At 35.8% G+C, this 16,141-nt stretch overlaps 1 protein-coding gene across 12 annotated transcripts; it reads right to left on the bottom strand.

The window, feature by feature from the left end:
• Positions 1–10: 10 nt before the first annotated feature.
• Positions 11–11,246, bottom strand: LOC104110155 (uncharacterized). 12 transcript variants are annotated; one of them, XM_009619595.4, is made up of 26 exons: positions 11,023–11,246; positions 10,769–10,899; positions 10,490–10,669; positions 6,207–6,424; positions 5,929–6,034; positions 5,717–5,818; positions 5,509–5,568; positions 5,312–5,390; positions 5,054–5,201; positions 4,122–4,245; positions 3,845–4,025; positions 3,683–3,711; positions 3,408–3,556; positions 3,047–3,149; positions 2,835–2,930; positions 2,709–2,764; positions 2,502–2,625; positions 2,261–2,323; positions 2,085–2,144; positions 1,842–2,003; positions 1,369–1,442; positions 1,198–1,291; positions 976–1,112; positions 800–880; positions 613–718; positions 11–253 (listed from the first exon to the last, which is right to left on the bottom strand). In XM_009619595.4, the coding sequence occupies exons 3-26, from the start codon at positions 10,661–10,663 to the stop codon at positions 182–184; spliced, it is 2,598 nt and encodes an 865-aa protein (XP_009617890.1). In that variant the 5' UTR covers positions 10,664–10,669; positions 10,769–10,899; positions 11,023–11,246; the 3' UTR covers positions 11–181. The 12 variants fall into 12 exon arrangements, with proteins under 12 accessions (XP_009617890.1, XP_070041705.1, XP_070041706.1 ...); XM_070185604.1 differs by lacking the exon at positions 11,023–11,246 and having other exon boundaries at positions 10,769–11,016; XM_070185605.1 differs by lacking the exon at positions 11,023–11,246 and having other exon boundaries at positions 3,845–4,031; positions 4,128–4,245; positions 10,769–11,016.
• Between the last annotated feature and the right edge of the window lie 4,895 nt (positions 11,247–16,141).

Genomic DNA, 16,141 nt, shown 5'->3' with positions numbered 1-16,141 from the left:
TTTACGGTAATTAAACAAATTCCTCAATAACTTTTAATTGGTAACTGAAAAAAGTCCAAAGATTACAAAAGAGAGAAAAGGTATGAGCCAATGACGCATGACTTCATTAGGTTTCTGTTGTATTTTTTAGGAACCAATTTATTTGCAAAGACAAAGTTCGAATATTCCAAACAAAGAAACTCTAATAAGCTGAAGGCACTGCACTGTAAGGATCACCAAATGCTGCAATATTCCCTGGCCTTGAAAATACAATCTACAAGAATTGAAGTACCCCTTTGAGTTGTTTACTTCTCAAATTCGGTAAGACAATTTCAAGATTTCTTGTAAACATTTGAATAAATGCATGTATTTACATAATTTAGTAAATAAAATTGTGTCCTTTCCAATTGCGTAATAAGTAGTTCACATAATTCAACATGGTATTATAATAAGTTTGGGATGTGTAGTTAGAGTCAATATCCTTATTATTATTTCATAGTCACTTGATCTTAGATTCTTATTCAGAATAGTAGCATGGGAACCATCTACTAAAGTGAAGATCAAGGTCCATTTGATTAGAACTAATATGTTTTAGACCACTTTGCCCTTATATTCAAAGAATTCTCAACATACCTGATAATCTCCTAGTGTGCACGTTTTGAATCCAGCAGCACAGTAATCAAAGTAGTACTCCCATGTCCTGATGAACTTGTTGTCGAATCCCAAAGCATGAATTTGGCTAGTTACACAGTTATTAATGCTCAAGTGTCAGAGTCGAGAAATAGGTTGAACACAATAGAACTGATGTTGGTTTACTTACCTTTGTTTTTGCAGGAAGTTTTTCCGCCAGCATCTCAGTGTTTGATAGTAATGAATTCCTATATCTTCTAGGTGCTCTACACTGTATTTACAACATTTTCATATGATTTAAAACAAGATGATTTTTAATAAGAGACAGCATGTTATGTGCAAAATCAAAAATCAACTCCTCCTTACCTTAGTCTGGACGCTGCAGCCATGGCTGATGTTACTCGACTAAGTGCAGGCAAGCATGCACCTGGGAATATATACTCTTTTATGAAGTCAGAGCTCTGCCTGTATTCGTCATACCTCTCGTCTGGTATTGAAATGAACTAAGGAAAGCAAATACTTGTGAAAAATCAGCAAAACAATTGAAGGGAAAAGGTGAAAAAAGTGGAATGTGTTGAGGATCATTACCTGCAGAACAAGAAGGCCATCTCCTGCAAGTGCGGATTCACAGCAAGTAAAGAACTCCTCCATAAACTCATGACCAACAGCTTCTAACATCTCACTGAAAATGATTGTTAGTACAGTTATCACACTGGATGGTAATAGAAAATGACCTAATTTTAGTAGGCCAAAACTTACCATGATATAATCCTGTCATATCTCGACATATTTGGCAATTGGCGATAGTCACATAAGAGAAATGTTATGTGATCCTACGAATATATTTGATTGAACTTAGTTAGTAAAAGGGCAGACCGGTGCAACCAAGCATCCCGCGTTCACGCAGGGTCCGGGGAAGAGCCGCACCCCAAGGGAGTGTGATGTAGGCAGCCTACCCTAATGCAAGCACCAGTGGCTGATTCCACGGCTCGAACCCGTGATCTATAGGTACTTAACCGTTATTCTAAGGCTCCCCTTCTCATTGAACTTAGTATTTATTAAAATTGTCCAAAATTGGCTTCAAGTGTTTAGCAGATATAAAGCATGTTTTTGTATGATATAGCTTCTCTAGCCCGACTTTAGACCTTGCTTGTTTTCGATCTTTTGGTAGTTTAGAATAGAACAAAAGAATTGTGCATCTTGAGTTTCCACTGATGTTTGAAGTTATATACCTGAAGGCCTGCTTGCTGAACTCTTAACTGTGCATATTTCAGTTGCTGTTCAGAGAGAGTGATACCGGTATATTTACATCCTGTTCGCTTAGCAACTTCCACAGCCAAACTTCCCCAACCACATCCTATCTCTAAAATGTGATGTTCCTTGCTAACTTTTGCCTAAAAAGATTAGCATCAGAATCAGGTTAGGCTTGAAAATTATGTCGAAATAAGGGGTTACTTACTTTGTTGATGACTTACCTTTTCAATGAGAAGAGAAATTTTCCTCTCCTGTGCAACTTTCAAGTCTTCCTCTTCACTCTAGAACAAGTAAAAAAGAAAAATAGATCACCATAAAAATGAGATTAAAGAACAGAAATGTAGATTGCATAAGATATGGAGACGACGTTGCAAATATTTGAAATTCGAGCTCTTACCTTAAAAATTGCACATGAATATGTCATTGTCTCATCTAGAAATAGAGAGAAGAGTTCATTACTCTGGAAAAGAAGCAACAAATATACTTATCAATTTGCACTTGAAGCCATAGACCTATTTATGATGAGAAAGTTATACAAAAACAGCAGGCAAAAATCCATATGCATTGAGAACTTCAATATCATTAGTGATCTTGACATCAGTATGTGCTTTGGGTGATACAGTAAACAAGTTATTTACCAGGTCATAGTGACGAGAGATGTTCCGACGAGCCTGAGTCAGGGTGTTTTGATTTGAAACATGTCGAACGAAATATTTTGCAGATGATACTGCAGCTGTAAAAAGCAATGGTGTCCACCAGCCTCTGGAGAGCAAAGGTAACGAAAAACTTTTAACATATGAACGTAAGTTGCAATTTCCTGATTTCAGTTTCTATAAACTACTTACCTTTTCTTACTAGACCTTGTCACTGATGCTTTCAAATCTCTGTTGTTAACAAAAATCTGTAAAAGAATTCAGGATGCCAAGTACCAACAAATAGCTATTTACAAAGAAATAGAGTCATTTCCTCACCATGAAAAGATTAAGAAGACCTTCATTCTTATCAACAAAAGAAAAATCCCCTTGAATAAAAGCATCGGCAAGGCCTAAGTCACCTTGAGTTGCTACCTGTAAGAGATTATTTTATGTTAAAGAATTTATCCATATTGTAGAATTCTTTGAAATTTTCTTTTTATTGGCTTGAGGAATTGTACGAGAGGAAAAAAACAAAGAACTTCAATTACCTTCCAGTAAAACCGCGGACTATGAACTCTAAGAGAAACTTTAAGAGAGCTTTTATTCTCTGTTCCTTCGAAGGTGAACATCGTGCCCCCTTCTTCTAACAAGCTGAGCACAGAAAACATATAGTCTAAAAATAATGTACGAATGATTCGTTTGTGTTTATAAGTACATAAGAGAACAGAAAGTAACAGGAAATTCTAAGCAAACAGGATTCGTTGAAAGAGGAATACTTCTTCAATAAAATAGTTTTGGCTTCTTAACATAATGTTATAAGATGAGAAATTGGATTGATAGAAATACCATGTTGTTAGATATAACCATTTTGGGATTAGAACTATACAAGGTGAAACTGTTATAACTCACATTATGCATCCTGTTGAAATGAAACTCTTGAGAAATCTAGTAACGAGGAGGCGTGCTCCTGTTTCTTTCCAGGTAGGAACCATGTGTTTTGGATTGTTCAGGACACTATAGTTTCTCTTAAGCAGACCTTGTGCAGCAATCGCGCCTGCCTGAGAAGGAGAAAAAGTAGATTATTATTGACACATTGTGTTGTGCTCATGGATTTCCTTCCTCCTTTTGCTGAAAACTTTATGTGTATTAATATTTTCTTTTAAAACTTAGCGGAATAGTTCTACCTTTAGTCCATCCTCATGGAAACCATAGCCTGAAAATATCGCAAAAAATATAACTTCAATAACCGGTGAAAGCCAAAGCGGCTTTTTACTTTGTGTACTGTAGGTTACAAGGAACATCCACTTTAAAGCAACTCCGTACTCTGTATAGAAAAAGATTCATACCTTGATATGCTCCACAAAACCATATTCCTCTCTTTCCTTGGATTTGATGTAGCTCGGATGAAGCTATTGATGCAGCAACTGAGGGTACGGGGTGGCCTGTGGTCCACTTAAGCATCGTATGTTCAGGTGTGTGAGGAGGATTAAGAGTTACACAGTAAGGTCGCTCTGTCTCACCAAGATTCTGTAGGTTTATACATTTCAAAGGCAAGAGGACAGTTAACAAGAGAAAAAACTTTTCCGCTGAACAACATTAGAATGGTTCTGATGCATCGCACACCTGGAGTATATTGAGCCAATATGTCACGCATACTTTATCGTTCATGGTTCCAAGAAAATTCCATGCACTCCATGCTGCTGGGTTGCGAGGCAGGAAATTTTTGTCACAATGAAGGTAAATATCACTGTCGTAGAGGAATAGAAATGAGTGTGCATTTTGATATCATAAAATCTTTGTAACACTATGGTTCAAAACACCAACTCACTTCTTTCAAACAAAGCAGCAAGAGAAGAAGTTCAGAGAATTTATCAAGAAGATGCATTCTCTTCAACTGGTAGAGTTGTTGTCATGTGACCAGTAGGTCACGGGTTCAAGCCATGGAAACAACCTCTTGCAGAAATGCAGGGTAAGGCTGTGTACAATTGACTCTTGTGTCCGGCCCTTCCCTGGACCCCGCGCATAGCGGGAGCTTAGTGCACCGGACTGCCCTTTTATGCATTCTCTTCAACATTATATTCTGCCCTTCACGTGGTGTTCATTAGAATTCATTCACTAATTTCAGAGGCAGTATTGCTAGCTTTATTTCTGCCTTCAGAAAACACTTTCAGATTAACCTTAGAAATTTAGTCGGTTGAGTTGTGTTAGTTGACTATAGTTTCCCCTAGTAACATATACTACTTATCTAACATGGACATACATTTATGGCCATTTCTGAGAGGAAGATAAACTACATCATCTGTATCAGTCTAAGCATGAACTAAAATAAAAAAGAGCAGTCCGATGCACTAAGCTCCCACTATGCGCGGAGTCCGAAGAAGGACCGGATCACAAGGGTCTATTGTACGTAGCCTTAACCTGCATTTCTGCAAGAGGTTATTCCTGGTCACATGGCAACAACTTTAACAGTTACGCCAAGGCTCCCATTCAATCTAAGCATGAGCTGTTTGGAAAAAAAAGAGTAAAAAAGAATGAGAAAAGGAAGGCGAAAGTACCTATAAACATATTGGAAAGCACCAAGTATTCTTGTTTCATCGTATGTTGCCTCTTTGCCTAACATTCTCAGAGTATCTGGTGCATGTGCAGCCATTATGCATCCATCGTATACGTCTTTGCAACCATCAGTGCAAGCTACAGTACAACCTGCAAGTACTCTTTCTTTTACAGTTAGAATCATGAGTAGTTCCTAACTGTGGGATTTAAAATAGACATGAGAAAATAGAGGTATTTAAAATGCTAAAACCAAACCGGACCTTCTTCATTCGTTGATAAAGAATTTACTTCACAACCAGTCTTTAATTGGCAGCCTCTCTTCTCCAGCTCCTCCTTAACCTGCTTTGTACACCCATCATATAACTCAGAAGGACGATAGAAGCTTAACAAATCGCTCAAGAAAGCAAATAACTGGTACTTGCTAGTACTTTGTGGTACATGGAAAATAAAATACCACCTTGTTTACATATGTACGTGATCGCCATCTAACAGTGAGCCATTGAGGGCGACCAAAGAGCTGTAAAGAAAGAACGAAACCACTCAAAACAACAAAATGATATATAGAAGCATTCAAATTCAGTATCTGCTATGGACTACATTTAGCAATTGGCTATAAGCTATACAGAAAATATGCTCATTAAACAGTATGTATGTGAGAACTCTACCTGCAAAAGATGGTGGTTGCGACAGAATGAAAGAATGGAATAAGCAGAAAAGCCCATTACTCCATCCGAGGGGCAGGACCAAATTGAAGCACATATTGGAATCTGTCAAAACATATTTGTGAATTGCTTATAGAAAGATCAATTTTTTGAATGAAACAAAATGGCCTATGCATGTAGTAAAATCAAGAACTATGACAGAACGGGAGTCTCACCAAATAAGCTTTCTGAAATAACTCCGAATAACTATGTGACTGAATAAAATGTCCTAACGTTTCGTTCCGATCAATGTCAGGATTGTTATCAAGTGCCTCAAGGTAACTGCAATGGAGTCGGAAACATAAACTACATTAAAGACAACTCTTTTTTGACACAAATACAGAACAGGTGCAAAACAGAATGATTTAGTCCTTTTCAACCAAAGAATACTCCGTGCTCTAACAATGAAACATCAACATCAAAGGGATAGTAAAGCTAAAGGATGTAATGGTACCTTATGACATCCTGCTTGAACTTGATGATTTCTCTAATCATTTGCCAAAAGTATGGATTCAAGACATTCTTTTTCTGTGCAAACAAACCAGAGAGTCCATTTCGGCTACCCCATTCACAACCATGGCCTTTGTCCAAGCTCACTGAAAATGACATATCGGAGATCTCCATATCAACTCCAAGACTCTCAAAAAATTCCAACATGTTTGGATATGTTACCTGTCAAATACACCAATTCAACACACATTAGTGCTGAAACCAAATGGACTCTCTAGCTATGAACCGTTCCAGCTGAATGCCAAAAACAGTATACCAAGAGCAGAAACATTAGGATAATGATTTGCTCAAGAATCGTAGAAAAAATCAAGACAAAAATTCAACACAATTTGGAATTTGTTGAGAAATGGATCTTAGGTCTAGCTCAATCCCAAAAGTTAGCTTAAGATGTGAAGATTGCCCAAGACCATAAAAAGATGCAAGTGACTCATCCCTCAACCAACGTGGGGCGCTTAATACCTCTCTCGCACACCCAGGCCTTCCAATTGGAGCGTGGATAACATAACACGGGAATCGGAAAACGAAATAACAAGGCTAGGCCTAGCTCTGGTACCATGTTAAGAAATGGACAACTTAACCCCAATAGCTAGCTCATGAGGTGAGGATCGCCGAAGGTGAAATGAGGAGACAAACAATCCATCTCTTAACCGATGTGGAACACTTAACATAACTCAACAAGTTAAACTTCTAAACATCCTAATATCATAATTATAAAGGGAGTTGCTATAGAAATATGATGAAAGATAAAGTCAGAGCTGCTTATTACTAGCTACTCTATGAACATGAAATCAGTTAAAAAAGTGGGCCTTCGGCCTAACTCAACTCCAAAAGGTTGTTTATGAGATAAGGATTGACCAAAACAATATAAAGAGTTCATAACTCATATCCTCAACCAATGTTGGATTCCAACACCATGTTACGTCCAAGGTCAGAGCAGGGATACCATAACATGGAGGCTTAACATTGAGTAAATCAAGATTAGGAATGAGTCTAACTCTAGCTCTGATACTATATTAAGAAAATAGACTTTAAACCATGAGATCATGAAGACGTCCAGAGCTAGAGTTATGGTATCCAAAACTATGTATTACAACCCAAACCTCCAACCAATTTGGGACTTTGACAAAATACAAATTGAATCTAATGTTGATCATATACATTTTTAAATTTCTTCTTATATATATCAATATGCATCAGAACCCACAAAAATGATACAAAAGGAAAGCTTGAAATGGTGACAGAATTGTGAAAAAAGTTTATCAATCAGCAAAGTCATGCTGGCTACTAGCTAGGCTAATCTTTAACCTCTCAGCGAACCAAAGTTTTCCTTTCTTTCCAATTCTCCTTCCCCACCCACCCTAAACCCACATTACTCGTTTTCTCTTTTTTAATTTGACCGATTTTTTGTTTAGCTCCAATACAACTTGCTCACATTGCTGGCACACATGCCAATAAGGGGGAGGATTGAGATAAGTTGACGCTAATATAAAACTATTCAACCTGTGATTAGTACATGCACTAGGAAGTGTTCGTGTTGTTGTTGTCAGCATATTTTACTCTTAGTTTTGCTATTTCTCTTAAAAGAAAGAATTTAGGCTTAACAGAACCCAAAAGCTAGATAATGAGGTTGAGAGTTGCCTAAGCCATATAGTATAATGAGACCAAGTTCCCCACCCCATTCCTATATGGGAGACTAACACCCACACACCACGCCTGCCAACTGGAGCATGGACAATAATATAAATATGGCACCCCAACATCGGTGAAACAAAAAATTAGGATGAGCCCCACTCTGATACCATGTTAAAGAAAGTTTCCCACCCCGTTCCAACGTGGGAGATTCAACACCTGCACGCTCATGCCCGACAACTAAAGCGTGGACAATATAAATATGGGATCCAACATCAGTGAAACAAAGAATTAGGATGAGTGACTCTGATACCATGTTAAAAAAATAGATATTTGGTCTAACTCAACCCCAAAAACCTAACTCATGAGGATTGCTCAACCTATATAAGTAGACCAACTCCCCCAACCCATCCCGTTCCGATGGGGGGAGAATATTTCTTGTTGCTTCTTGATTGCATGTTTAACATCTCATCCTAATGAGCTACGGTGTCCAATATGGGAGATATCCTAAATGGGGGGAACTGATACTTGTACTTTGCACTGGACATTTATGTGCTGTTGGCTGTTGCATAGGCAATTTGTCACGTTCGAGACCTTCACTATGGTAGTTTTACCCTTATTTAGCGATAAGTCTGCTATATCTTTTCCCTATTCCTAATCCATTTTAAATTTCTATTACCTTCCAATAGTTCGACAAATTCACAAGAAAACGACGTCTAGCTACAAAGTGGTTACTAATAAAAAATGTATGTCGTAATAATAGTACTGTCATTAGTATTGAAGTATCTAGTCCACCTAATAATTAAACGTGGAAGCTTTTGGCCCTTTACATTTCTCTCACACACATGCTAACACATATTTGTATCACGGTCAAATTAGAGGTTCAACTCAATTCGGTAACTTAGTCCAAACCGTATATTTATTTAAAAAAATCGATTAAAAATATATAAATTATTAATCCTAATTCATAATCTAGTAACGTAAAAAAGACCAAAATTCTGAACCCATAAACTTTAAGTCCTAGCTCCACCTTTTATTTGTATTGTACTTCTTCTGCCTTAAATTGTTTGACAATTTTTTTCGTCCGTTCTAACTTCTAAATAGTTTCTATAAAGTATTACTTTTCAATTTTGCCTTTAATAAGATGCTCTTTTAGGAGTTGATATGACTTGTATGAATCCCACTAGAAAGGTAATTTTGATGTTACACATGAAGGAGGCGTTTGGCCATACACATTTTTACTTATTTTCAATTATTTTTTCCAAAAACGTATTTGTTCATAAAAAATGTATAAGTTTTTGGAGATTTTTCAAAAATATTTTTTTTAAAAACCAAAAAAGTGGTAGCATTTTTTCAAGTTTTCCGGAAAAAAGTATTTTCCCCAATCATAAAACTGTAACTTTATTTATTTTAAGTAAAATGCATATCCAAACACACTTCAACTTCCAAATATAATTTTTTAACTCAACTTCACAAACTTTGCTCTAATTTGTTTTTGGTATCTATGGCCAAACGCCTACTAAGCTTATTTATCAAAAACTTCATCTTTATTTTTTTTTTAAAGTTTTTCGCCAAGTTAAGTGATACTAAATAAATTGAGAGTACTAAATAATGTGACAAACACGAACAGCCATACGGTCCGACAAGTATCTAGTGGCATTTTGTTTTATTATTATTGTCACACTACTCATTGAGCCTAAATTTACTTTCCGACCACATAACGATTAGTACGTATCTTCTCCTGTTCCTTTCCGTATGTTAAAATATTTTTAAGTATAAAAATATAATTTTCAATTCTAATAAAGATAAACTTGTTCTATAAAGTATGAAAGAGATTTCGAAAATATAATTTTCAATTCTAATAAAAACATAGTCGAACTGCATGTCTATTTCGAAAGACAAGATAAGCCCTCCCCCACCCCACCCCCACACATGAAGTTCATGAACGACTCACAAGAGAACGCGTGGTAAGTTTTGAACCAACTAAAAATAAACATCCTTAAACCTATTGTATATTATTGTAGACTTCCTTTAAAATTTGACATTGGATAAATAGAGTAGTTTAACTAGTATGTCCTAAAAATTCACTAGCAAATCAAAATCATATGTGATAAGTGACTGGGGTTACCACTACATCATAGCAGAATCATCCCTTTGCACTTTATATCCTTGTGAACAATTATGACAAATGTAGATCGTTCGAGATTTTATTAAACAAAGAGTTGATTATCTCTAATTATTTTCTCTATTTGTCATAAAGAGCTAAAGACTATAGACCGTGCTTATCTTGTCTCCTACGTATCTAGATAGAAGCAGAGGTTAGTCGGGTGCGCAAGACATTCTATATTCACGTAGAGTACGGAAAAAGATCGTATTTCAAGAAGTGTGATTTAGATAATTTACAGTCATATACTAATGCCATCATTATTGGTTGTTTCTACGGCTCAAACCCGTAACCTATAAATCAAACCAATAACAGCTGATCTAAGCTCCCCTTCTACCTACATAAATAGAAAAAATCTAGAGACCTCACTTTTTACATATGTTGAACAAGAACCATATCCATGTGTTATATTTGTACTTAGGAAATATACGTACCCGATTGAAGACCATAAAACCAAGGTCAAGATCAACACCATCAACAGTAACAGTCTTGGCATGGCCGCCGAGATAATCTTCCTTCTCATAAACCACAACTTTAACACCAGCTTTTGCCAATTCATATGCAGAAACAAGTCCACTTATTCCTGCCCCAACTACTGCTACTTTCATGTTTCCCTACTTGTGCAAAAATAGTTAAGATGAAATATAGAACTGTAAAATGTAGAATGCATAGCCATATTATTAGTAAGACAGTAAACTGATAACACCCCATACCTTAATGATAATGGAGACAAATACAAGGAATTAAAGGAATGGCATTCTCCTTTATTTGTGGAAAATAAAATATTTAGCAGACTCAACCAATATTGTCACAGTACTGAACTCTCCCTAATTTCTATTCACTGCTGCTAAGCAAAAGCAAAGGCAAAGACAAAGGCTAGTGAGGATTGGTTGGCTCACTACAAAAAGACACAAAACTTAAAACCAAGTGGAAATAAGGAAAGAGAGTGGGCGAAATTCTGTCTTACTAGTTAGCCTTGTGATATAGTATTAAGATAAGGCAATCGGTCTTCTGTTTACCTACCCCATCCAAATAAAAAAAAAAAATCTCAACTAAAATAAACACCGGTATCCTATTCCTGCATTTAGTTTAGGAATAAGCCTAGGCTTTCATTAAAAAAAGAGATGAAATTTAAGTTGTTTCATATTTATGAGTGAATATGAAGTCCTTTGGTGCTTTAGTATAAAGTAAATTAATCGTATGAAGAAGAATAAAATGTGTACTTTGTTCTTCTTCTTTTTTGTGAATATTGTCTGGTTAAAAGTTTTTATTTCTAAAATTTAATATTATTTTAACATATATTAAGAAGGATGAACATTATTAAACTAGCAACTAACTAACAAAAAGATAAAGATGAATTATAACATTTAAATTTGCTAAATTTATAAGCTTCGCGTTGAGAACCCTCTCAGCTAGAATTTCTTACGGACAACCTGAGTTTTATAAAATTAAAAACACATGGATTAGATGTTGCAAGAGAAAAAAAAAAAAAAAAACACACACACACACACGCACATTTTTGAACCACAGCTTTGTCTGTCTTTTTGCAAAGGACTTTAAGAGCAACGTGGCTTAATGAAAACCTATCACCACACTTGGTGAGCTAGAGTTCCAAGTAACCAATCTTGAACAAAAGAAAAAGTTCAACTTTGTCTGCCTTAATTTATACTATGTATATTTTATCTAGCAAGTTCCAATAGGCAGCAAAGTCATAGTGATAAAATCAATTAATCAATATTTGAATCATAATATATAATGAACGAGTTTGAAATATTTTAGTGACCGTAGTTAATAAATCACTCTATTAACTATTTGAAGGAAAAATTTCTACTTCAAATTGTAGAGCATCACACACACACACACGCACACATATATATATATATATATATATATATATATATATATATATATATATATATATATATATATATATCAGATAGAAATTAAAACGGTTAAAAATTTACTTTTATTTACTTACTTATATGTTAAACGAGTGAAAGAAAGTAAATCAATGTCTTTAATTTCCAACATATCGTTTCAACTTTATCAATTGTCCTAGAGGGACTAGTGCTCTCTACTCCATTACGAAAATCATGCATACGTTATGCAATATACAAAGACTTGAACTACATCACAATATAAAAGATATCAATAATATTAGTCATTAAACGTTTGAAAATAACGTTGAATGTGTAGACAAAAATGGAGAGACTGGAATGGGAGGCAGGGTGGAGTGGGACCTTTAGTGGTGAATGGTGACAAGAGATAATTTGCGAAGGATAATAGAAGTTGTGAAGTTGGAGTGAAAAGACCTAAAATGGAGGAAGAAAATAAATGGAAAAAAATTAAAGAAAAGAAACTAGTGGAAAAGAAACATGGTGGCACGTGTTTTTCTGGTGGGTTCTTATTCGATATTCATTACCCGTTTCGGAGTTTGATTAATTTGAATTCGCATAGAAAAATCCAACTTTAAAAGTTAAGTAATTTCTATCAAAGGTAATTCCATTGATTCGAACTCAAAATTTTTAATTAAGAATAGAATGATTGATATGATCCTGGATAGTCCGGGCAAAACGGAGAATATTGAGAATGACCCCAAAGTATCTAGTGAACTGTTGACCCGCTCCAAGTCCAAGAACATCCAAGGGATGCATGCTAAGGAGATGCATAATCTTCAACAATTGACTAGAAGATGTATGGAGAGCCACTTGGAGGATTCATACAAAGAATACCATATTTGGAGTCTTGAGAATTGAAGAATAAGATCCCAAGTCAAACCGTGTGACACGGTTTGACCAACCATTGGCTATGGTTCAAGAGGGACCTGAAAAGCTAAGGAAAATAAGCTTCTTGAATTCGACACGATTCAGCTGTGTGTTATGGTTGGGGTTACGATTAAGGCTACGGTTTGGCCTAGCAAGTTTTTTTGGAAAATTTACTTTGAACCTTTTCCTATTTTACCTATTGGGTATTTATAACAGCCTAGAATTATTTCATTAGTCACTTAGAATATTTTGACATAAAAAAACTCTTGAGGGAGATTTGGGAACCTCTTGATTCGAGTTTGACTTTGGATTATATGTTTTCAAGTCTTGGGTTCTTGAGGGTAATCTTCTTTTCCTTTCTTTATATCTAGGTTTTTTGATTTGTCGTTCTAAAGAGGCGATCGTATAGTATTTTGATTGTTTCTTGAGACGTTCGCTTAGGGTTCTAGATTTTCTTTTATACTTCATTATTCAGACTATTTTTGATTATCTTAATCAAACCTATCATTAGTTTTTGCTTTAATTATTGTTATTTTCATATTCCGTTGCTTTGTTTATCTCGGATCGTATCATAGCCTAAGTCAAACTGTTTGACATGGTTTGACCAACCATTGGCTACGGTTCAATAGGGGCCTGAAGAGCTGAAGAAAATAAGCTTCTGGAATTCAATACGGTTTAGCTATGTGTTACGGTTGGGGTTACAGTTGAGGCTACGGTTTGTCCTGGCGAGTTTTTTTGGGAAATTTACTTTGAAACTTTTTTCATTTTACCGATTGGGTATTTATAACAGCCTAGTGTTATTTCATTAGCCACTTAGCATATTTTTGACATAAGAAAATTCTTGAGAGAGATTTGGAAACCTCTTGGTTCGAGTTCAACTTTGGATTACCTGTTTTCAAGACTTGGGTTCTTGAGGGTAATCTTCTTCTCCTTTCTTTATATTTAGGGTTTCTAATTTTGTCGTTCTTTAGAAGTGATCGTATAGTATTTCGATTGTTGCTTGAGATGTTCACTTAGGGTTCTAAATTTTCTTCTATACTTCATTATTCAGACTATTTTTTATTATCTTAATCAAACCTATCATTAGTTTTTGCTTTAATTATTGTTATTTTCATATTACGCTGCTTTGTTTATCTCGGACCGTATCAGTTGGTATCATAGCCCAAGTCAAACAGTGTGACACGGTTTGACCAACCGTTGATTACGGTTCAAGAGGGGCCTGAAGAACTGAAGAAAATAAGCTTCTGGAATTCGACACGGTTTAGCTGTGTGTTTATGGTTGGGTTTACGGTTGAGGCTACAGTTTGTCCTGTCGAGTTTTTTTGGGAAATTTACGTTGAAACTTTTTCTATTTTACCCATTAGGTATTTATAACAGCCTAGTATTATTTCATTATCCACTTAGCATATTTTTGACATAAGAAAACTCTTGAGAGAGATTTGGGAACCTTATGGTTCGAGTTCGACTTTGGATTAACTTATCAAGACTTAGGTTCTTGAGGGTGATCTTCTTCTCGTTTATTTATATCTAGGGTTTCTAATTTGTCGTTCTTTAGATGCGATCGTATAGTATTTCGATTGTTGCTTGAGATATTCACTTAGGGTTATAGATTTTCTTCTATACTTTATTATTCAGACTACTTTTGATTATCTTCATCAAACCTATCATTAGTTTTTGCTTTAATTATTGTTATTTTCATATTCCGCTGCTTTGTTTATCTCGGATCGTATCAGAGACAAAGTCAAATAGTGTGACACAGTTTAGCCAACCGCTGGCTACGGTTCAAGAGGGGCCTGAAGTGCTGAAGAAAATAAGCTTCTGGAATTTGACACGGTTTAGCTGTGTTTTACGGTTGGGGTTATGGTTGAGGCTATGATTTGTCCTGACGAGGTTTTTTTGGAAAATTTACTTTGAAACTTTTCTTATTTTACTCATTGGGTATTTATAATAATCTAGTGTTATTTTATTAGCCACTTAGCATATTGTTTATATAAGAAAACTCTTGAGAGACATTTGGGAACCTCTTGGTTCGAGTTCGACTTTGGATTACCTGTTTTCAAGACTTGGGTTCTTAAGGGTAATATTCTTCTCCTTTCTTTATATCTACGGTTTCTAATTTGTCGTTCTTTGGAGGCGATCAGATAGTATTTTAATTGTTGCCTGAGACGTTCACTTAGGGTTCTAGATTTTCTTCTATACTTCATTATTCAGACTACTTTGATTATCCTAATTAAATCTATCATTAGTTCTTGTTTTCGACTAAACCCTAGTCGAGTTTTACAAAAACAAAAAACAAAAACAAAAAAAAGATTGTTCTTGAGTTTTAAAAAATAAATTGTAACGACCCAGCCGGTCGTTTTGACTATTACAATCCCGTTCCCCCATTTACTGCTCAAATTGTGATTTACGATTGTTATTTGGCTTGCCAGGGTAATTGGTTCGGATCCGATGAGGTTTTAGAATGATTTGGAATACTTAGTTCCAAGGTTTAGAACTTAAGTTGAAAAGGTTGACCGAATGTTGACTTGTGTGTAACGACCCCGGAGAATTTTTGCTAAGAAAATTAAGATTTTATGGTGCCGAGGAAAAATTGGGTTGAACAATGCACTGAGGAGTAAAGGAAATATTTTTGGCAGAAGAGAACATTTCTGCGGTCCATTATGCGGTCGAAGAATCACTTTGCAGACCGCATAATGGCCGCAGAGTGAAGCTGATGTGAGGCAAGATTGAACAAAATTTGTGGTGCATTATGCGATCGCAGACCTGTTCTGCGGTGCATTATGCGACCGCAGAACAGGTATGCGGGCCGCATAATCACCGCAGGCCTATCCAGGCGACCCTCGTTTTGGAGCTTCAATTATGCGGTCAGTTTGCGGACCACATATGTGTTATGCGATCACAAAATCTGCGTCGGGGCTTCAATTCTTTCTAATTTTTGACTCGACCCAACTTCGATTTATAACCCTTGAAGCTCATTTTGGAGCAAAAATCTAACATTTATAGAGAGAAGGGAGAGTGTTCTAGAGAGAGGAAGAAGCTCAAGTGCTTTGTTCATCAAGGTCTTGTTCAAGCTTTGAAATCCAACAAGGAAATATCACAAGATCTTCACCCAAGAGGTAAGGTTCTAACCCCTAGTCTTCAATTTTGAGTTTGGGTAAAGATGGGTAATTAAGAGTATGATTCTTGGATATAAGAGTATTATTTATATGTATCAATAAGGTTTATGGAAAGATTGTTGAGTTCAAATGGGTAAAGATTGGGTTGAAAAGGGTAGAAATCTTCAAAGATTTTAATTGAAGATTTGAGGGTCGAGTTAATATC

Source organism: Nicotiana tomentosiformis, chromosome 9 (genome assembly GCF_000390325.3).
Source record: "Nicotiana tomentosiformis chromosome 9, ASM39032v3, whole genome shotgun sequence".
In the NCBI taxonomy this organism is placed as follows: Eukaryota; Viridiplantae; Streptophyta; class Magnoliopsida; order Solanales; family Solanaceae; genus Nicotiana; species Nicotiana tomentosiformis.
The sequence above is the reverse complement of the archived record's forward strand: the minus strand, read 5'-3'. Positions and strand labels throughout refer to the sequence as shown.